The sequence below is a fragment of the Sarcophilus harrisii genome, chromosome 4, assembly GCF_902635505.1.
Source record: "Sarcophilus harrisii chromosome 4, mSarHar1.11, whole genome shotgun sequence".
Lineage (NCBI taxonomy): Eukaryota > Metazoa > Chordata > Mammalia > Dasyuromorphia > Dasyuridae > Sarcophilus > Sarcophilus harrisii.
In genome coordinates, this window is record NC_045429.1 from 292,968,650 (window position 1) to 292,991,424 (window position 22,775).

The window sequence follows — 22,775 nt, forward strand, 5'->3', positions numbered from 1 at the left end:
TCTTCACAGTATAAACCTACATAAGTTAGTATTATGCATTGTTTTTCACACGCATCATTTAAATTACTTATTTGTTTTGTCCATAGTCACACTCCGCATATTGGAAAGTCTGAAAAACAAGATATTATTTTCATTTCATTGGAAGTGGTCTAATAAATATTCAGCGTTTCTCTTGAGTTAAGCAAAAATGAGGATTAGAATATAGTACCAATCAAGACCTTCTTTCGGCAAAAAACGTTTTAAAGGGGAAAATACGAGCTGCGGTGGTGGAATTCTATTGCTCATTTTTTCCTATACTTTTTCTAGGATGACTAATAGTAGTAAAAGGGGCGGAGACTGCAGTAGGTTTCCACTCCCCTCTTTTCTTCTTCCCTCCCCTCCCCCGCTACCCCCACCTCTGCAAACTCATTTTCAGTTTTCTATTAGGTCCGCTAAGTATTATATAAAGCCTTCTTGCTGGTGATCGTTCTTTTATTTCCTTTGTCTTTGTGTTCTCTTTCGCCATGTCTGGGCGCGGTAAAGGAGGCAAAGGTTTGGGTAAAGGAGGTGCCAAACGGCATAGAAAGGTGTTGCGGGATAACATCCAAGGCATTACTAAGCCTGCCATTCGTCGTCTTGCTCGGCGTGGTGGCGTCAAGCGGATCTCAGGCCTGATCTATGAGGAAACCCGCGGGGTACTCAAGGTATTCTTGGAGAATGTTATCCGGGATGCCGTGACTTACACTGAGCACGCTAAGAGAAAGACTGTGACTGCTATGGACGTGGTGTATGCGCTCAAACGACAGGGCCGCACTCTATATGGTTTCGGTGGTTGAGTTTAAGGATTTCTTTTAAAAAAATTAATTTTGCCTCTTCCTTCCTTCCCCTTCCTCCAATCTTTCCTAAGGCCCTTTTCAGGGCCACCACCTTTTCCTTTGAAGAGCTGTTTTGCTAAGTTTCTGAATTTGATAGATCGTACTCCCTGGGCATTCTATAGATTTATTTCTAATTCTTTAGAAATTCTCGGTGTTCTAGGAACAGGAAATAGACGTTGTGTTTTGACTTTTTGTAGACGGATTTCAAACGATATGGAAAAGCTCTTGCGAGAATTCCTGCCAAGTGTTTAGTGATAAAGCCAGTTTTAACGCTGTAGAAAGCGTGGAAGTAGGATAATGGAGTGGTGACTAAGATTGGACAGCAAAATTCACTCAAGTGAATTATACCTGCCTTTTCTATTAGACTCCAAAGAAGCAGTTACTAGAACTAATGGTGGATTCCAGCTGCCATTAGTTTAAAGAGAAAGCAAAAGAAAAAGGAAAGGACATGACAGTTTGCTCACTGAAGAATATTGGATGGGATCATTGTCTAGCCCATTTCAATCCTTGACCTGAGTGGTTCAAGTGGAAGAAATTCAATATTTTGGAAGATTGTGTCTTACTCTATTGAAGAAAAACATTCACACATTTATTTGGGGATATGTTGTGACTTCCTAATTTGAGATTGTTTTGTTCAAGTCTTTGGTAGGATTGAGACCAGAGAAAGGATATCAAGCTTTTCATTAAGATAGAAATGATTTATATTCATTATCTCTTTGGGTCCCCATACCAACCATGGAAGGTAAATGCTATTATTACTTTTAGTTTACTAAATGAGAACAGCCTAAAAGAATGACTTGCTGAGATTTGAACTTTGACCTTCCTGACTCCCAAGTCTTAACACTGTACTCTTGACTCCTGACTACCTCTTTAGATTGATTTTAAATTAATATAAATTATTTCTGGGGAAACTTGTACTTGGAACAAAGTACAGAATAAAATTTTAAAGTGACTAAATAGGGGAAGAGAATAAGCATTTATATGGTTTTTAACTTCTGTTTGCTTGTGTCATCAGCTGTAAAATGGGGATAATAGTATCTACTTCTCAGGGTTATTGTTAGGGTGAAATGAAATGATAACTATAAAGCACTTGTGCCTGGTACATAGTATGTACCACATATATTTTACCACTACCACCGCCATTGCTACTAATGCTCATTCCAGGAGATTTTCAAATACTCTTTTGAGACCCCAAAACAACCCAGTTATTTTATTGTGTTTTGGGTTGTAGGACTTAAGAAGGAAAGGCTACTTACCATGCATTACTGTAGGATAATGAAAACTCGATCAGCATGGGATCCCAACAGGTTGAAGTCCAACCTAGTGACAAAGGGCACACATTTGAAAGGAACATGCATAGTATTAAGACAAAATACTATTTAACTGTGGTCTAGGTCTGATTATGGATGGTTCAATAGTTCATGCTCAGAACTAAAATTTATTCACATACTTTATAGACCCTCTAACACTTAAAAAGAAGTACTCATCAATCTCATATTGGTTCCATTCTCCATATAGGAATCCCCATGTCATCTCTATATGGGAATGTATCTGATCAGAGTATGTTGGATCATTATTCTGGGACATTTGTCCACTGGAATGGCATTAAGTTTTCATGAGTATGGCCCTTAGGCCCTATCTGCCAATAATGCTCTTATTTGAATCCCCTGAGTCATTCCAGTCTTAGTGTCTCTGTTTTTTAAAGGAAAATTAACCCAGCCGGTTATGTTCAGGCTGGCTATCTGAAAGTCCTCTGGAAGGGTCTTGGTCTCAGCAGGATAGACACCACAAGAATGGACAAGAATAAGAGTCCAAAGTCTTTATTATCTCTTACACAGTCTGTGTCTGTCATAGCCTGACTCAGTCTCAGTCTGACCCAGTCTCCTCCAGTAGTCTGCCAGTCTCAACCAGTCTCCCTCTGAGTCTGACATTGTCCCCAGTTTAAATAATACCCTATTACAATTACATCATTACAGTATACTGAATATGTGTGAACTAGAGAACCATTACACCACCTTACTAAGTACTAAGTATATATGTGAACTAGAGAACCATTATATCATCAATTCCATTGAGTTAACACATTTTTTCAAGTATACTTCTCAAGAATTCTTGATATCTACACAGACTATGGTGACATATACCCTATTAGCTAGTGTTCTACCATACCTTTTCCTAGGGAAACAATTTAGGGACCAAGATAAGGAGCAAGATTAATTGATACTGGATTAAAGTTTATTGACAGATTGATTTACTGGAAATAGTTTTGATGACCAGACTTAGAAGAGGATGCCAGGGATGGGTTTGTCACTGGTGCCAGATTCACATTTCATACAGTGGAAAATTAGGCCTTCACACAAACTGAAAGTGAATTATAACTGCCTTTTCTATCAGACTCAAAGGAGGAAACAGTTATTAGAACCAATGGTGGTTTCCAGCTGCCAGTAATTTAAAGAGAAGGAAGGTAAAGAAAAAGAAAAGGACACACACAACACATATACACAAACATACATATGCATGTGCATACATGTGCAATTTCTCTCTGTGCACATTCAAAATTTATGGTAGTGAATGATGAGGAATAATAACAAAAGTATGCTTCTAGGTCTTCCATTTTGGATTGCTTTATATATTGCAGAGGTCCACTGAAAGAATTTTCAGTAATTTGGTTTCAGGGTTGTTAAGGACCATGCCTAAGTGTGAAGGGGCAGGTAGATTCTCCAAAAGCCCCCACAGCTAAGAATTATAACAACCTGAAGGAATTGCAAATCAGCCTTAACTGACACAGATGTTGCTTGTGGATTGGGAATGAAATTAATTGGAGGTATCAAGAGGGAAGTGGAGAGAGGTCAGAGAGTGCAACTGCCTTTAAGTCTCCTTGTATCCTTGTTATCATCCTCTCACATGATCCATTCTTCTGGCCTGAGTTGGATCCCCAGAAACCACTGGCAGGTGGCTCCCATAATATCCAGCAGCCACTAGCAGGTTGCTCCTGTAACACAGGGTAGCTTGGTTTCTTATCTGAGTGAGAAAAGTTAACTTTCAATTTATCCTGATGTTCTGCCTAAGTTTCCCTGAATTGTTCTGCCTCACTGTCCCTGGTGGCCATCCTCCTTCCTGGCCATTAGGACTGAGATAATTAGGACTGGGATTCCTAACCACTAGAATTCCAAAGAGTCATAAAAATGTAGATGGCTTGCCTCAGATACCTAGATGAGACCCTCTGAACCAGACTTAGTGGCTACAAGCTTCTTCCCAACTTATTAGAATTTATGATCCTCATTTACCCCCAGCCTGTCAGAACTAAATTTATGGTCCTTTCCTGGAAGTTCCCACTTACCAGTGCTCTACCCACCTTTGTCTTTGTTTCCCTGGTCACCGGAGCCTATAAGAATCTCTGGGATCCCTCCCTAGTGGGTTGGATACTTTGAGACAATAGTCCCATCCTCCCGGCTGGAGTCAACATGGATCCTGTTTTGCCTCCAGTCCAAACTGTCCCTCTAATAAAATATTAAAAACCTCTAATCTCTGAGACAGCATCACACCCAATGAGTCTCGCTGTAGTTGAAAACGGCTCTCGTTGTGGGGCTCTGGAATAAGCCAGAGGGCTAGCCTCCTCAAACAAAGAATCCAGACCTCAGTTGCCCCAAGGGTCCAGACAGAGACCTGAAGATCTCTAATCTCTAATTCTGCTCTCAGATCTCAGATCATGGGGAGCCTCCAAAACATAATGCCAGAGAAACTGAATTAAGGCTACTTTATCTTGTGTCCTGTATGTGTTGAGAATCAGTTTTGATTGTTTATATTATGGTATAATCATGTCCCTGTTTTTACTTCCTGTGGCTGATTTCTATGATCAGAGAAAATAGTCTGGAAACCATTAATGCAATTCAATTTCCAATCTGATTATATATAATCATGATATCCTAAACACTTATCTTATGTCTGTAGATATTCAGGTCTTTAAAGGTTTATGAAATAATGGGAAGATAATTATTACAGTGGTCTGTGAGACCTGCTATTTTGTTTATTGGGACTGTAGCTGACAACTGTCCTGTGAGGCAAGCATATTTCCTTACATGGAAAGCTGCTGGCCAGTCTATATACTGGTATCTCCACATTTTGTAGCAGTCCCTGTGAATCAGTATGTCTGTCTAAGACTGTTTTAACTTTTGTTAGATTTTTTTGTTGTTGTTGCTCTAGATTTTGGACAAATTACAGCTCTCTGGCCTCTGGACCTGGATCAGCCCATTGGATTCTCTGATCATTTTTAGCATGCCACCTCCCTCCCCACCCTGGAATAGTCAGCTCTTCACCCATTCTCAGTAGGAAGCAGCTCTAGAAGATGAGACATCGACCCTGCCCCTAGGGCCTCATTGATTTGGGGAGTACTGAAAGTGGTTGATATATTACTGTTAAATTCTGACTGGGTCCCCTATTACTGTGTGTTTAGGATTTAGGATGAAAAATGTTGGGTTAAAATTTGGGTAACTTGCTATAAAGGATGCTTATAGTTTGTATCTATGTTACCTAATTGATCACAATATTCCCTTCAGAACATGTAATTGTTTGAGGGATCTTTAGATGAGTTCCAGGATAGAACACCCTTACTATACTAGTCTGTTATGTATAGAAACTTTAATTTTTTTCAGGACTGGTATATGGGATGGCTATTTAACAATTGGAGACCTATTTACTCCTTCTTGGATGATTCCTTCAATAAAACAAAAGGGGGAGGATAAGAGATAAGGGATCAGGAAAGCTGGTGGATTTTTCCCAAAAGTAATCCCTAGTGTCACCAGTTTCCTAATTCACTTGGCCTCAGGCATTTCTGTCCCACCCCCTAACCCACCAGTTCAAGTTGGAAGCTCTTCCAGCAGTCTTTTTTTGTCTTTACTGCCTGTGCGGTTTATTATTTGTAACCCCAACTGGACTGATTGCTGGTTATGTTTTAATTTTAAACCCCTTATTCTATTGGAATTGCCCTTGCATACTCAGTTTCTGGGACCAGTTTCTAATTACTGTAGTATTTTTTTGGTTTTCTGGAGTCTTTGATCAGCCTTCATTTCAGTAATCATCACAAGAATATCCAGGTGTTAAAGTCCAAATTCTTTATTGCCTCCTTGCCTGGGGTCTGGTTAGCTTTTTTGAGGGCCTTTCAGACCAGCTTTGGTCTCAGTAGTCACCATGGTAATATAAGATGGAGTGAATCTGTCACTCCTTGGCTCTGATAGCTTGAGCTCCCACCACCAGTCCTCTTGTCTTCTCCTAGTCTCTGACCCTGGCTGAGTTCGTCCCAGCTTTATATGCTCTATTTTAATTACATCATCATAGGTGTGAATCTTGTAGAATAGGTGTTAATCTTGTAGAACTATATTAAGTATTAAGTACATATACTGAACTAGAGAACTATTAATCATCATGCTAAATTAAATAACCACTGTCTTATTAATTCCACTGACTTAACACCTTATAAGAATCCTTGTTTTAAATACAGAGTTCTGGCCCAAACAGATTATCTGTTCTTGGGAACAACCAGAAATCATCCCTGGAAATCTCTAAAGTACAGGCACCTTGTCTCTAAGTCTTCTCCAGTCCTGTTACTCCAGTTCTTCAATTAGCATTTCAGCATCCTCCAAGCATGTTGCAGTTTGGTATCAGGCCTCTAAAAGTTCATGGTTTGCCTGCCTTGATGGTCTGACTAAATGTGCATACTCATACTCTGCTCAGAAATCCGGATCCTTTCTATTGCAGTGTTCCCTAACCTGTCTGTTCTTCCGGGTGGGGACAGGTGGAACAATTTCAGAGTTCCCCTTCCCCCTTGGAATCTCGGAGAACTGTGCAGTGCCCCTCCTAGAAGGGCTAGCACAAACTGCCTTGAGCATTGCTATTCCCTCTATAAGCAGAGGCTGAGTTAAGTGCATAAACAACTGCAGATCTAACATACAGTGAACTGTCTATCTCAAACTGGATTCCCTGAGATGGTGCTCAAGAACTGCAGAGGACCTGACATGCTTGCAACAAGGAGCCTTTGTACTTCTGTTAACTCTGGGGTTATCAGGGAAGAGACTTGTCCTTGCCTAGGTCCTTGCATCTTTTCTAATTTTATTTTAATTACCTGCTCCAGATAGGTGTCATGGTGCTGAGACCCTTCAAGATAATTCAATGATTTGAATATTCAGGAGACAGAGTGTGGAATGTTATGCCTCAGTTTCCCTGACTCAGTTTCCCTGAATTGTTCTGCCTCAGTCTCCCTGGCAATCCCCCTTCTTGGCCATTAGGACTGGGAGTCCTGGCCACTAGCATTCCAGAGTCATGAAACTCCAGACAGCTTATCTCAAATACCTAGATGGGACTCTCTGAACCAGACAGTGACTCCTAGCCTCCCAATTTATTAGAATTTATAGATCCTTGCTCCTTACCCCCAACTTGTGAGAACTGAATTTATGGTCCCTTGCCTTTGGTTCCCTGATTGCTGGAGCCCTATAAGAGTCTCTGGAATCCCTCCCTCATTGGTTGGATGCTTTGAGACAGTAGTCCCATCTTCCTGGCTGGAAACTCCCAAGCCCGTCCAAACTCCCCCTTTAATAAAATATTTTGAAAACCTCTAATCTCTATCTTGCCTCAGTTTCTCTGAATCCCATTTCCATTTGGGAAGAACCCCAAATATTTTGGTTGGTCACCTATCCACTGTGCCACTTCTTTTTCTAAGATTTGAATCTGGAAGACAGTTTATCTCTGAGAAGGGAAGCTTTTCCCCCTTCACTCTTTGGTCTGCTTTTGGGGTTTATTTTTGTTTTACTTTTATTATTTTTTATTTTCTCATTATTTTTGTTGGCAAGAGGTTAAGGATGGGTCCTTAGAAGCTCTGAAGCAGGTAGTAATATATTGAAACTTCATAAAATTGTTGATTCAATTTATAGAACTATGAATTTAACAGTGAATGTAATCTAATTATAAGTGTGTATCCTCACAAAATATTGGGGATGTTGCCAAAACTGTGAATCATAAACACTGTTGGGCTTTTTATACAGTACTAGAGGAGGAAAACTACTGGAACCCAAGTTCCCAAGAATTTATTCAGAATTGGTATAGACTTGCTATTTTTCAATCATTTCCAATTGTGTCCGTCTCTTTGTGACCCTCTTCCCTTTTTTGTAGAGAGACTGCAATAGTTTGTCATTTCCTTCTTCAGTTCAATTTTTTTTTCTTTTAAACATAAGGAGACTGAAGGAAGCAGGGTTAAATGATTTGTCCAGGGTTACACAAGTTAGTCTTCCTGTGCTACTTATCTGTCCCATGTGGACTAATGTGTTCCAAATTAATTTATAGTCTTAGAGAACCCATGGTATTTATTTTCCTGTGGCAGAAAATAGTTAACTAGATATGTAATATGGTTTGACCTAGAGAGTTCTTGATCAATTTGATGACTTTCTCTTATTGTTGTGCCACAGTTCCCTTTTAATGTCCTGACCCAATTGTCCTTTAATGTCCTCCAGTTGTCCTAGTTACTCTGCCTCAGGTTATAACCTTTCCCTCTTAATGTTTGATGAGATAAAGGTTTTATATCTTTAGGCCATAATTCCTTCTTAATGTTTAACAGGATAAAATTTATCCATTTTAGACATCATTAGAATATCAGGAGCCTCTCCAGCACCGCCCATTATGTCATCCTAGATGCCTCCTCCCCATTAGGTTATCCCCATTCAGGTACCTCCCCCATTATGTCATTGTTCTTGTTATCCTATAAAAAAAAGCTTGCTGTCTGATACTTAGTGCTGGACCACATGGATCCATTTGGTCCCAGTATCTCTCCATTTAATAAACTATTAAATTGGTCTCTAATCTCTGTCTTGCTCAGTTTCTCCAGCATTACATTATCAACCTGATGAATTAGGTATGAGCCTTTGTTTCATAGTTAGTCCTAGTGTGTTTTTATTAGTTTATGTATACCAGCAGTTTTAAGTATTGACTCTCATATATTTGGATATGTGACTCTGTGCAAGTACCTTAGCCCCTTAGTATTCTAAGAAACTCTTCAAGACTATAAATTGCAGAGGTGAAGAGAGAATAGAAAGAAAGCCCTTGATGACTGATTAACAGACATTCTGGAAGATAGACTCTTGTTCAAAGTGTAAAATGAGTTGGCAGGTCAAATGCTTTCCTTCCTCTTTTCTCTGGATTTTCTTCTAGAGCATCTTCTCTCTTCTGTCACATTCCTCTCCCCAGCAACTAGTACCACTGAAACGCAAGGCTTAAAATTTAAGAAGGGAGTCTGAATGTGAAATTCCTGGGCACATCTTACCTTCCTTACTCAGTATTTCTGGAACATAGTATTCCATCTCCTCACTGGACATTTTAATTGCTTGACTGCCATTTTTGGAATTCTCCTCTTCCTCATTTCTACTTCTTGACTTAGTTTTATTGTGCCACAGTTCCCTTTTAATGTCCTGACCCAGTTTCTCTAATTGTCCTATTCAGTTACTCTGCCTCAGGTTATAACCTTTCCCTCTTAATGTTAGTATAAAGATCTTCTATCTTAGGCCTTAGGCTATAATCATTCCCTCTTAATGTTTGATGGGATAAAGCTCTTTATCCATTGTTGACATTAGATTATCAGGAGCCTCTCCAGTACCTCCCTCCATTATGTCATCCTAGGTGCCTGCCTCCATTATGTCATCCTCATCCTAGATTCCTCCCCCCATTAGGTCCTTAGCATTTAGTATAGTGCCTGGCCTATATATAGTAGGTACTAAACAAAAGTCTGTGTACTTGTCTTATGTTGGAAACCTGGCAGTGGATTTTCCTAGTCAGCTTGTCTGGTCATGGTTAAGCTATGAAAGAAGCATGTGGTAGAATCAAACATATGTATGCTCATGTTGATGTCCTGGGTAACTGGGTGGAGTTGGCAGAGAAAGCCTGAAATATTGATAAGATTATAATACTCCCTAAGGTAAGCAGGGAAGGGAATTCAGCTCAGCCTTACAGTCCCACCACTGTGGAGGTCTTGGGGAAACCCCACCTTGCTGTATCCAATCATAAAGCCTCTTATAGTGTTACAACCCATATAAATGTGCCCATGGCCAATGCATCTTTGCTGAATTCCTTTTGAATTAGCCTACCACTACCTTGTGATATCTTTCCAACAGGGTCTTTTCCAATTAATCCCTTTTCATTATGTGGCCAAAATATTTAAGCTTTAGTTTCAGTATTTGACCTTCCATTGAATAGCCTGAATTAATTTCTTTAAGAATTGACTGATTTAGAGGCAGCTAGGTGGTGCAGTGGATAGCTCACCAGCCCTTAAGTCAGGAAGAGCTAAGTTCAAATTTGACCTCAGATACAACATTTCTTACCTGTGTGACCCTGAGCAAGTCACTTAATCCCAATTGTCTCAGGAAAAAAAAAAAGAAAAGAAAAAGAATTGTCTGATTTGATCTCCTTTTTGTCTAAGGTACTCTCAAAAGTCTTTTCTGGTACCATTATTCAAAAATGTTGATTCTGCAAGCTCAGCTTTCCTTATAATCCAATTCTCACAGAATATGGAAAAAACATATCTTTGATTGTGGCCTTTTGTCAGCAAAGTAATGTCTGCTTTTCAGTAAGCTGTTCATATTTACCATAGCTTTCCTTCAAAGGAGAAAGTGTCTTTTAATTTCATGGCTTTAATCACTGTTTGCAATGATGTTGGAACCCAAGAATAATTTCTTCTCTATTTTCCAGGAAGTGATGGGATAAGTTGCCAAGAGCTTAGGATTTTGTTTTGGTTATTTTTAGATGATAAGCTTAGAGCCAGTTTATTCATTCTTCTCCTTCATCCTTACCTAGAGGCTTCTTAATTCTTTACTTTTTACCATCTGAGTGGTATTATGACCATACTGAGATTGTTAATATTCTCCTAGCAACCTTAATTCCAGCTCTTGATTTGTCCAACTTGGCATTTTGTGTGACCTACTCTTCATATAAATTAAATAAAGTAGGCAACAATATTTAGCCTTTTTCAGTCTTTAAACCATTGATTATTCCATATTCAGTTCTGTTATTTTTTGGCCCACATAATAGGTTCCTCAAGAGACAAGAAAGATGGGATCTGATTCTCCAGTCTTTTTGAGGACTTGCCACATTTTGTTGTGATCCACACAAAGGCTTTAATGTAGTCAATGAAGGAGAAGTTATTTTTTCTCTGGAGCATCTATGCTTTCTCCACAAGATAGCAAATGTTGGCCATTTGGTCTCCATGTCTTCTGCTCTTCAAAAACCAGCCTGCTCTCTTGATAATTCTTGTTTCACATATTGCTGAAGCCTAGCTTGCAGCATAATCTTTCTGTCATGTGAAATGAACCTGATTGTTCCTTAATTTGAACATTCCTAGGTATTTTCTTTCTGTAGGACTGGGATGTAAGCTGATCTTTTGCAATCCAGGAACTACTATTGTGTTTTCCAAATTTGCTGGTATACTATTGAGTGAAGTACTTTAACAGCATCATTTTTTAAAGAATTTTAAATAATTTAGCTAAAATATCATCACTTTCCCTAGTCTATTGTTAGCAATGCTTTCTAGAGTCCATTTGAATTCATTATCCCAGTATTTTGGCTCTATTTTGGCTTGTATAGTTTTGTGCATTCTTTAAACTCTTCTGCTTCTGTTAAATCCTTACCATTTTTGTCTTTTCCTATGCCTATTTTTGCATAAAATTTTCCCTTGATAGCTCTAATTTTATTGAAGAGATTTCTTGTCTTTCCCATTCTATTGCTTTCTTCTATTTCTTTGCATTATTCATTTAAGAAAACCATCTTATTTCTTCTTACTAGCTTCTGGAGAATTCTGAATTTAGTTGGGTATATCTTTCTCTTTATTCCCTTTCCTTCTTTCCCCAGCTATTTCTAAAACCTTATCAGACAGCCACTTTGTTTTCTTGCTCTTTTTCTTTAGAATTTTTGTTGGTGTCTTCTGTACAATATTTCAAACTTCTGTCCACAGGTCTTCAGACACTCTACCAGATTTAATCCTTAAATCTATTCTTCACCTCCACTTTATATTCATAAGGGATGTTATTTAGGTCATACCTATACAATCTGATGGTTTTCCCTATGTGCTTCAGTTTAAGTCTGAATTTTGCAATAAGAAGTTCACTATCTGAGCCACGATTAGCTCCAGGTCTGGATTGACTCTATAGAGCTTTTCCACTTTGGGCTGCAAAGTATATAAGCTATCTCATTTCCATATTGACTATTTTTTGTTTATCGTTCATGTAGAGAATGGCCTTTTGGGTTGTTGAAAAAAGACTTATGAGTTATCTTGACAAAATTCTATTAGTCTTTATCACTCAAAGTTTGCAGGCCAAACTTGCTTATTATTATAATTATCTTTTGATTCTCTATTTTAACATTTTAACCCACTATGATGAATGTGGCATCTTGTAAAATGTTATTTCTAAAAGATTTTGCAAGTCTTCATATAACTGATCAACTTTGGCATTTTTGACACCAGTAGTTGGAGTACAGACTTGTATTACTGTGGTGTTGAATGGTTAGCCTTGGATTTGAATGAGTATTATTCTGTCATTTTTGAGATTATATCCCTGTACTGCTTTTGGAAGAAATGGAATAGTCAATAAAAGGATAATAAAAAGCACTGACTTGTTAGAACAGAAGCCCCCCAAGATCAAGGTGTAGTGCCACAGTGCCCTTTTAATGTTCTGACCCAGTTTCTCTATTGTCCTATTTAGTTACTGCCTCAGGTTATGACCTTTCCTTCTAAATGTTTGATGAGATAAAGGTTTTATATCTTTAGGCTATAATCATTCCTTCTTAATGTTTGATAGGATAAAGGTCTATTCATTTTAAACATCATTAGAATATCAGTAACCTCTCCAGTACCTCCCTCCATTGTGTCATCCTAGGTGCCTCTCCCTATTAAGTTATCCCCATCCACATACCTCCCCAGTTAAGTCATTGTCCTTGTTATCCTATAAAAAAATCTTTCTGTCTAATACTCGGGGCTGGATTCTTTGAGACGATAGTCTCATTCAGCCCTGGGTGACCATGGATCCAACCATGGATCCATTTGGTCCTAGTATATCTCTCCATTTAATAAATTATTAAATTGTTCTCTAATCTCTGTCTTACTCAGTTTCTCTGCTATTACAAAGGAACCCCAAAATCATATTATATCTTTAGGACTTGACAACTTATGTACTACTGGAGAGTAAATCTGTGAACAACACTGGGTTATTATGGAAAAGGGGTTTTGGAACAAGAATATAGGCCATATTTTTTTTAGTATTTTATACTATTTTGTGTTCTCCATAATCCTGAATAGAATGGATACATAGGCTTGTGATTGCATGTGCATGTACACACACACACACACACACACACACACACACACACACACAGAGTAAATTCGTGATAATCAAGAGAGGAACCAGACAAGCTTTAAGGACGATCAGGAAAAGCCTCTGTAGAAGATGGGATTTTAGTTAGGACTTGAAGGAAGTCAGAGGGCAGAGATGAGGATAGAGTGGATTATAGACATGGCATATAGCTAGAATCTTGGAGTTTGGAAATAGTATGCTTGTTCAAGTATGAGTACAAAAGCCAAATGTCACTGGTCACAGTGCTAGGTGAAGGAAAGATGTAAGGTAGGGGGAGTGAAACAGATTATTAAGGACTCTGAATTCCAAACAGAACATTTTATAAATATAAAATGATCCTGGTGATGATAAGGAACTATTGGAGGTTTTTCAGTAAGGGGATGATAATAGTCTGACTTGCACAGCTGAGTAGAGGATAGCTTAGAACAGAAAGAAACTTGTGGTAGGGAAATCAACCAGCAGACTATTGCAATAGTCCAAATATAAGTTATTTTTTATTAATGATGCTGTTCTAGTAATAGAGGATTGATGTGAGAATCCCCTCCTTTGGTCAGAGGTACAGGTTCAATGTGTGAGGGATAGAAATCCTATCCAAAAAATGACTACTCAGAGACTTCTCGAAGTAAAAGGCAGAAAAGTTGTTTATTAATAGATTCTCATGAGAATGAGCAATTCCACCATGAGGAGGGAAAGAGAGAAAGCTCATGGTAGAAGGGCTAACGAATTAGGAAAGATATACAGTTTTTATAGTTTAGTTACAAAGGATTACATCATGGGTTGGGGAGCATTAAGAAATAGATGCCCTCTCCCATTAATTGAATATTAGACATTGGTGCCAGAAACAGATTAGAATGGAATGCTTTCAGATTCCCTGGTTCGAAGAGGAACCATACATCAGACCTTCAAGTTCAGATTACCAGGCTAACAGCATTTAACGAATAGTCTAAATATTGATAACATTGAACAGTGATAAATGTCATCATTTTAGGTTAAATAAATACATCTAGAGTTTAAGTAAATATTGGCTAATATTCAACATACTTATGCAGGTCCCAGAGACATAGAAATAATGAAAAATAAAATATAGAAAAGGAATTTAAACATTCCTGGAAGTTCTTTATCTCCACTCCACACAAACATGAAAGAGTTCACAGACAGGAAATCTTAGTGGCAAAAAAGGAAGTTTTATTTTTCACTAACAAGCTCTCAGTGGACAGATCTCTTAATGAGCTTTGCAAAGAATGTGTTAACAGAAATCTATTTTATGAGCAGATCTTGGGGCTGGGGGCAGTTTGAGCTGATTATCAGACCAAGGTCTCCCAATTGAATGAAATTACTTTGAAGGCTTTTTTCCAGGGTTTGGAGTTACCTGAATGGGGATGAGACTACCCAAAAGATCAATGGGGGGTGATTTGCCCAAGATTTTCAATTGAATGATGCTGCTTATCTTAAAAAAGACCTGTCTGGAAAATGTGTCCTCTCCCAGACTCTGGGAGATCCCAAATCTCCCTTCTTTTACATATTAAAGGGGACACAATTTCAGAGTTCACCAGTGTCATTTCCCCCAACTCAAGCAATTACCCCCCAAATTTATTTGGGGTAAAGGTCTCATTTTTCTGTAACTGCTTCGAGCTGATAAGGGTTGTAGAGATATCCCCAAGTTTACGGTGGTGGGGGGTGGGAATGGGGTGGGGTGGTGTTCAAGCCCGGAGGGGAGGTGTGAATATGAAGACAGCAGGAATGGCAATCTAAGGGATGTTATGTGTCCCAATCAGTTGTCCCATGACTTCCAGGCTGAAGGAACAGTTGAAAATTTGCAGCTTGAGGCCTAGAGGAAACAAATCTTAAAAGTGCTTAAAATGGTGACGTTTGGGAATTGGGCCTTTTGCAAAAATGTATCAGGTCCCATCTGTGGGCTGCCTTAAAGATGCTGATAGTCCACCCAACAATGCTAAACAATCCTCACTGCCCACAGCATTCTCTAGCTGAAAGTAGTTAAGGAGTTACTGGCAGGGGTCATAGGATGCTAATCAAGAAAAGTAGGAGAGAAAATGCTAGTAGCAAAGAGTTCTCATCTTTGGAGTGAGAAGTTAAAGTGAGAGTGAGAGTGAGAAAGGATGCAGACAGTTTCATCCTTCTTCCAGAAAGGAACTCTCACAGGAGAACTACCTTCAGAGCTTTCTCAGCCCTGCAGGGAAAAAATTCTACACAATTAACAAAACTGAAAGCTGTTTGAAACTCCCTGCAAAGGGGCATTTGCTTAAAGTCTATTTGCCATTCTCCACCTGGGTATGTGCCCCTTCTTTGAACCGGCTTTAGGAGAGAGGGAGGTTTAACAACTCCCTCAGGATTCACTTGTGCACAAATTGGGCAGGCCTGGCAAACCTGTTTGATTGTTTCTCCTAGCTTGTGACCATTGAAAATGCGTTTCACCAGAGACTGGAAAGCATTTCTTCCAGAGTTTCCACTGACTTGCCTCTGGGATTAAGAGGTGGTCTGAGAACGTTTGAAAGCAGCCAGAGAGAGAAAAGATATACCCCCTTTCTTCTGCAAGGATTTTCTCCTGTAAACTATAGGAAAGGGTATAAGAATCAAGGACCTGGGGGTGCCATGATCAAGAGTAAACGGGCAGCAGCTTTAATAGCTGAATCTGCAAACTTGTTTTCCTTAGCCTGAAGTGAATCTACCTTCTGGTGTCCTTTACTGACTGAAACCTCCCTGGGTTTGTGGACAGCTTACAACAGCTGTAGAATTTTTCCTTCGTGTTTAATGGGAGAATTCTTTGTTGTCAACAGACCCCTTTCTCTCCATATAGCCCCATGAGCATGTAAAATGAGCAAGCACATTTGGAGTCAGTATAGATATTCACTCTCATTCCCTTCCCCAGTTCCAAAGCTCTGGTTAGGGCAATGAGTCCAGCCTTTTGGGCAGAAGTCTCAAGAGGCAGTGTCTTACCTCCGCTGTAGCTGCCGCTGCTTTAATACAAATAGGTCATCTCTTTGCCATTGAGTCTAACATTTTTGACAAAAAGGCTACTGGGTGTCTCTGCCCTCCCCTTAATTGTACTAATACTCCTAAAGCCATCCCGTTTACCACATTTACATATAAATGAAAAGGCTTTTCTAACGATGGCAAAAGTAATACAGGGGCTGACATCAAAGCCTGTGTAAGTTGTTCAAAACTGTTCTCCTTCTGGATCCCATTGCACTATATCTGGTTTCTCTTCTAACAAATGAGTATATGAAGACTTGTTAATAATGCATTTTCATCAATCCAGGTTCTACAATACCCCACCAATCCTAGAAAATTTCCAGAGGCTCTTTTTTGTCCTAGGCTTAGGAATTCCAAGAATCCCCTCCATCCGTACAGGGTCTAATCTCTTTTTTCCCTTCACTTATACAATGACTTACATATTTTATCTCACGTTTCAATTGTCTTAAGAAATTCTCAGTACCTGTGTCCCTAAATAATTTAACAAACTGATAGTGACTTGGACAAGGTCACTCTTTTTCCTCCCTGCCACAAGAGGATCATCAACATATTGTAACACTTTTAACAATAAGAAATTTATCCCAGAATGCTTACACAATTCTTATATACCCAAGTAGATGTTCCATAAATTGAATATTATATCAATCATTTTGCCCTTCTTTTTAAAAATACCCAATACATAGAAAAATCTCAAACTACATATTATCCATAACAAAAACATTACCAAAAGTACAGAGGCAAAAACTATTATCCTTGGAGTCCCTTTTAAATAACTGGCATCAATACAGTTAATTAAACCTTCCTATTTTTACATAAAAGAATCTGAAAAGTTCTTTAAAACATCAATTAAACCTTTTTGAAATAACCCTTTCAAAGTATATATCACATTTCTGATTATATTCTTTAAACACAAAAAACCATTATGTATCTAAAGAAACAAATGCTCAGTCAATTAACATCTTGTAAGAGCAGTGTGTTCCCTTAAAATCAGTTTCAGCCAAAAATGGCTCAAGCTTTCCACTGCTCTCTCGCCCTGCAAAAACATCCTGTCTCACAGCCGTCTCTCTGTGACCCTTCTGACTAGATGCTCCATTTAAACTATTAATTGCTTTTATAAGTCAATCTCTCTTTTCCCTTGTCTTTAAATCACCTTTTTTTTTTTTTAACTTTAAACTTTAAGATAATTAATTTTGAACCAAATTTCATTTAAAAAGCAATATACCATTTAAGTAAGGAGATACAAACATGACTTCCCCAAAGTAAACTATTGGCATATTTTGTTTAATAACAATAATTTTGAATTTCAATTTGAAGTCCAACCGAATAATAAAAAAAGAAAAGTTTTTCTTTCAGTTGTAAAGGCCACAATATTAAAACAATTCTTAAAGTTTTTACCCAGAATAAATCTAACATGTGCAAGGCCACAGTAAAATTATTTTCCCCAATTTCAATTTTATTTCAATTTCAAAATTATAGTATCTTTTTAAAATATAGTAAGTTCCCAAAACTCTTAATCAAATCTTGCAGACAAACAATTACCCAGTTTAGTCTTCTTAAACTCTGTTCTAATTTCATGAAAGCAAACTTGCTACTAATGATTTTTCTTTCTTCTCCTGGAACAATTTTTTTAGAAACACGCTTAGTTTTCCCACAAGTCCAAGAAGTCAGAGAGCCCCCATGTTCAGCTATTTTACCTCTCATAATCTATTTTTATTCCTCCCTTCCAATGTCTGCAGTTTTTTATTTCCAACATACCAATTTAAAATTATTTTAAAATTAACCCATACTTTAGTTCATGAGATTTCCTGAAATCTACCTAGATATTCCATTCAAACTTCTTTCCTTTAGTAAGCCAGGAAAGAGTTAAGCACCAAATCCTTGCTTAACCTTAAACATTTTTTTTTCCTTCTCTCCCTCCTCCCCCTTCTCCCCACAAAGCTGAAGCTGTTAGCTAGAGGTAGAGGGAGAGAGAAAAAGATTTTTCAAACTTCTTTTCTTACCTAACCCACTGCCTGCAACACAGAGGCTGGATTCTTATCTCTTATGTGCTCACTAACTTTTAACACAGAACAGAATGCAAAGCAGACAAACATACACACACAGACAGACCCAAAACTCTATTTTTCTTGAATTTCCTAGCTAACATCCTGACATAAATCTTTGGACTGCTTCTGTCCCATTTTACAACTTAGTCTCAAATCAAGTTGTCAGCGGAGGTCCTTCGTTACCCTCACGCCCTCAGTCACCCGAGAGAGGCCTCCTTAAAAAGGCCTTTACCATTGGGTCAATAGCAGTCCACCAAAGCAATTTTTAGGAGGGCTAGTCCCTCGGGTCTCCCTTGACCCAGCCAATAGATCCCAGACTTTCCAAGCTCACCTTGAGAACATGTGTTTCTTTTCAGACTGCTGCGGCCCGTCAGGACTCTATTTCTCCTTTTTGTCTTCAATTCTGCTTTTCACCGAGTATCTCTGCCTCGGGTCGTTTGTCAGAGAGGGAGGGAGAGCCAGAGACCAGGGAAAAATTAGCCGTCTCCCCCAAAGACTCATCCCAGACGAGCCCCCAAAACTGTGAGGGATAGAAATCCTATCCAAAAATGATTACTCAGAGACCTCTCGAAGTAAAAAGCAGAAAAGTTGTTTATTTAGTTAATTCTCATGAGAATGAGCAGTTCCACCACAAAGAGAAAGAGAGAGAGAGAGCTCACGGTAGAAGGGCTAAAGAAGGGAATAAGGTATACAGTCTTTATAGGTTTTTAGATACAAAGGACTACATCATGTGTTTGAGGAACATTAAGAGGTAGGTTTCCCCCAATTGGATGTTATTCATGCCAAAAACAGCAGATTCCTAGTTCTGGGAGGAACCATACATCAGGTAACTAATTGTCTAAGCATTAATGGTTTGAACAGCAATAAATGCCATCATTCTAGGTTGGATACACAGAAGAAGAATTTAAACGTCCTTGGAAATTCTTCACTTATCTTTACTGCAGGAACCTGCTGGAAGTTCTTCAATTACACACACACACACACACAGAGTATGATTTCATGATTTTATTCAGCTTTGTTCAGTTTTGTCATTTCTGACCTTATACCATCAGTTTTTTAATATCCCTTTCTCTCCACTCACAGATCTACTAACCTAAATGCAAACCTTTATTATATCTTTCCTGAATTGTTGCAATAATCTTTTGGTTTTTCTTTCTGTTTCAAATCTCTTAGCATTTTGTACTCTACTCAGATAGAAAAATGATTTTCCTAAAGCCAGGTCTTGTAATGGCGGAGAAACTGAGCAAGACAGAGATTAGAGAACAACTTAATAGTTTATTAAATGGAGAGATTTTTTGGGACCAAATGATCCATGTTTGGTCCCAGGGCTGAACGAGACTATCCTCTCAAAAAATCCAGCCCCGAGTATCGGGACAGCAAGATTTTTATAGGATAACAAGAGCAATGACATAATGGGGTAGGTACCTGAATGGGGATAACCTAATGGGGGGAGGCACCTAGCATGACACAATGGAGGGAGGTACAGGAGAGGTTACTGATATTCTAATGATGTCTAAAATGGATAGACCTTTATCCTGTCAAACATTAAGAAGGAATGATTATAGCCTAAAGATATAAGTCCTTTATCTCATCAAACTTTAAGAGGGAAAGGTTATAACCTGAGACAGAGTAACTAAATAGAACAATTGGGAAACTGGGTCAGGACATTAAAAGGAACTGTGGCACAACAGTCTTACCATGTCAGTCCCTTACCCAATAAACTCATAATTCTCTTTCCTAACCTATACTTGACTCTCCTGTACATTTTTTATTATACTGTATGGATTTCTTGCTCTCAGGTGATACTTCATCCTTAAAATTATGTCTTCACTTGCTAAGGACCTGTTTAGAATACAATTTCTCTTTTCTATCTTTGAGATTACCTAATACTTATTATATATATTTATCTTAAATGTTCTTAATTGTTTATATGTTGTCTTTTTCATCAGAATGTGAATTCTTCAGTGCAGTTACAATTAGCAGCTAAAGCAGAAACTGTTTCCCACCCATATAGTAAGAGAACTCAGAATGTCTTCTCCCAGAAGCTGGTTCCACATGAATGTCTTCATTTTAAGTAATTTGGCCATCTGCAAAACCCAGCCACACTTGAAGACCCAGCAGGCAGTGTACATATATTGGTGGGAAAGGAAAAATTTAGCTGGAACTTGGAGTGCCACCTCGTGGCTAATTTCTGTAAAAGTCAGGTTTTTCCTTGAAAAAAATAGTTTTGAAAATATTTCTGCTCTCAGAACTAATAAGAACAATTCTTTTATTTTCTATTATTTTTTTATATTTTCTATTAATAATATTCTATTATTTTCTAATTCCAAGTGTTATTTCATTTCATTATTATTTCACATATAATTTCATTTAATCTTTACTAAAACCTAGTCAGGTAGGCAGTCAACAAAAATTAATTATATGCAAAAGTAAACTGGAGATAACCTCAGAGGGAAGGCACTAAGATTAAGGAGAATTGGTAAGGTTTCAAAGGTGTGACTTTAGTTGAGTGAAACAAATCAATGTAGAAGATAGAGAAGAAGTGTTAGGGCTGGAGACAAGCTGTGTAAATGTCCAGAGTCAGGAAATAGAATATTGTGTGTCAGAAATAGCAAGGACATCAGGCAGTATACATCATAGATAATGATCATAAAATCAGATTTAGAGCTAGATAATATACCCATGAAAGAGTATATTATTATATTATCATATTACATTTATCACATATATTAGAATAAAGCTAAGTTTCAGAGAGGTAAAGTAATTAATCTAAGAAAACATCAGTTAACCCAGCTAAAATGCTGGGTCTTTTCCATGCCTATTACAACAGTGTATTTCTTCTCTCCCTAGTGTATTGGGAATTTTTTAGAAATAGGAATAAACTAATAGTTGATCTGGACATGGGGTTTTCTCTTGACTACTATGAAGAGAATATAATAGTACTACTATTGATTTCAATGTTGTGAGTAAAGTCTTAATAGCTTGCTTTTACATGCTATGTGCTAGGTACCATGTTAAGTGCTTTAAAATTTTAATTTTGATGGATTCTTACAACAACTCTGGGAGATAGGTGATATTACTTCCATGTTGCAAATGAAAAAACTCTGTCTGACAGAGGTTACAGAACTTGTCTAACATCACATAATTATTAAGTGTCTGAACCTGAATGTGAAATCAGATCTTTTTGACTCCAGGCCTGGCATTCTATCCACTATGCCACATAGAAACCCCTAAAAATTTTTGTAAATCAAATATGAATTATGATTTTTTCTTCAAAACAGGATAAATTGTAGGAAAGTTAAAGCACTTCAAATAATGTAGTTTTGGATACATAGAATAATATCCTCTATTAGATATGTTAAAAAACTATAAGTGCTTTCAGTGTACCAAGAACTATATTAAATGATAAAAGAGCTTACATTCTAATAAAACAAGTCCTTAAGATTAGGTATTGAGATCTTTAGAGTCTTATTATTTTTCAACAAATGTCTATTTCCAACGTATTAAATTTAAGGGGTATATAGTCTCCTGAGAGCCATTTCTTCCCTTCAGAGCTAGTCATTTGTGGATTAGCTCAGCATGAAAGTTGTAAATTTGGAGTTAGGAGAACAGATCATGGTGTGCAGAGTTAAATAGCAACTGTGAGGCCTTTTTTGAGCATCAACTTATTCCTGACTACTACACTTTCAAGGGAAGAAGGGATTTAATTAGGCAAACAGGAAATGAATGAATTGAAAGCCACATAGAGAAAATTCAGAAGTTAATGGAATTCAAGAGAAAGTTATATTTAAGATAAAGATTTTTTTTTGCCAGATGGCTCTTTTCACATATATGGAAAGACAGAGCAGTAGCAGAACTGGAAGCAAATAATTTTTTAAGTGTTCTATTCCTTTTGTTTTATTAAGTTTTGAGATTTTTTTTAATTAAGATTTTTATTTTCAAAACATATGAATAGATAATTTCCAACTTTTACTCTTGCAAAACCTTGTGTTCCAAATTCTCACCCCCATCTCTAAACAAGTAATACAATATATGTTAAACATATGCAATTCTTCTATACATATTTCTATAATTATCATGCTGCACACGAAAAAATCAGATCAAAAATGAAAAAATGAGAAAGAAAACAATGCAAGCAAACAACAAAAAATGTGAAAATACTAGGTTGTGATCCACACTCAGTCCCCACTCTCCTCTCTGTGTGAAGATGGTTCTCTTCTCTCCATCACCAGATCATTGGAACTGGCCTGAATCATCTCATTGTTGAAAAGAGTCACGTCCATCCTGCTGATCATTTCTTAAAGAATAGTAATATTCCATAATATTCATATACCATAACTTATCTACAATTGATGGGCATCTATCCACTCAGTTTCCAGTTTCTTGCCGATACAAACAGGGTTACCACGAACATTTTTGTACATATGGGTCCCTTTCCTTTCTTTAAAATCTCTTTGGGATATAATAAGCCCAGTAGAAACACTGCTGGATCAAAACAGAGTTTCATA

General features: G+C 37.8%; 1 protein-coding gene across 1 annotated transcript in view; it reads left to right on the forward strand.

Moving 5' to 3' along the window:
• The window catches only part of LOC100930710 (histone H3), a 38,354-nt gene extending 37,513 nt beyond the window's left edge, over positions 1–841 (forward strand). The window contains exon 2 of the mRNA XM_023502710.2: positions 485–841. Coding sequence (XP_023358478.1) covers positions 485–815 — 331 coding nt within the window. The 3' untranslated portion in view covers positions 816–841. The remainder of the gene's footprint in view (positions 1–484) is intronic.
• Positions 842–22,775: the final 21,934 nt, after the last annotated feature.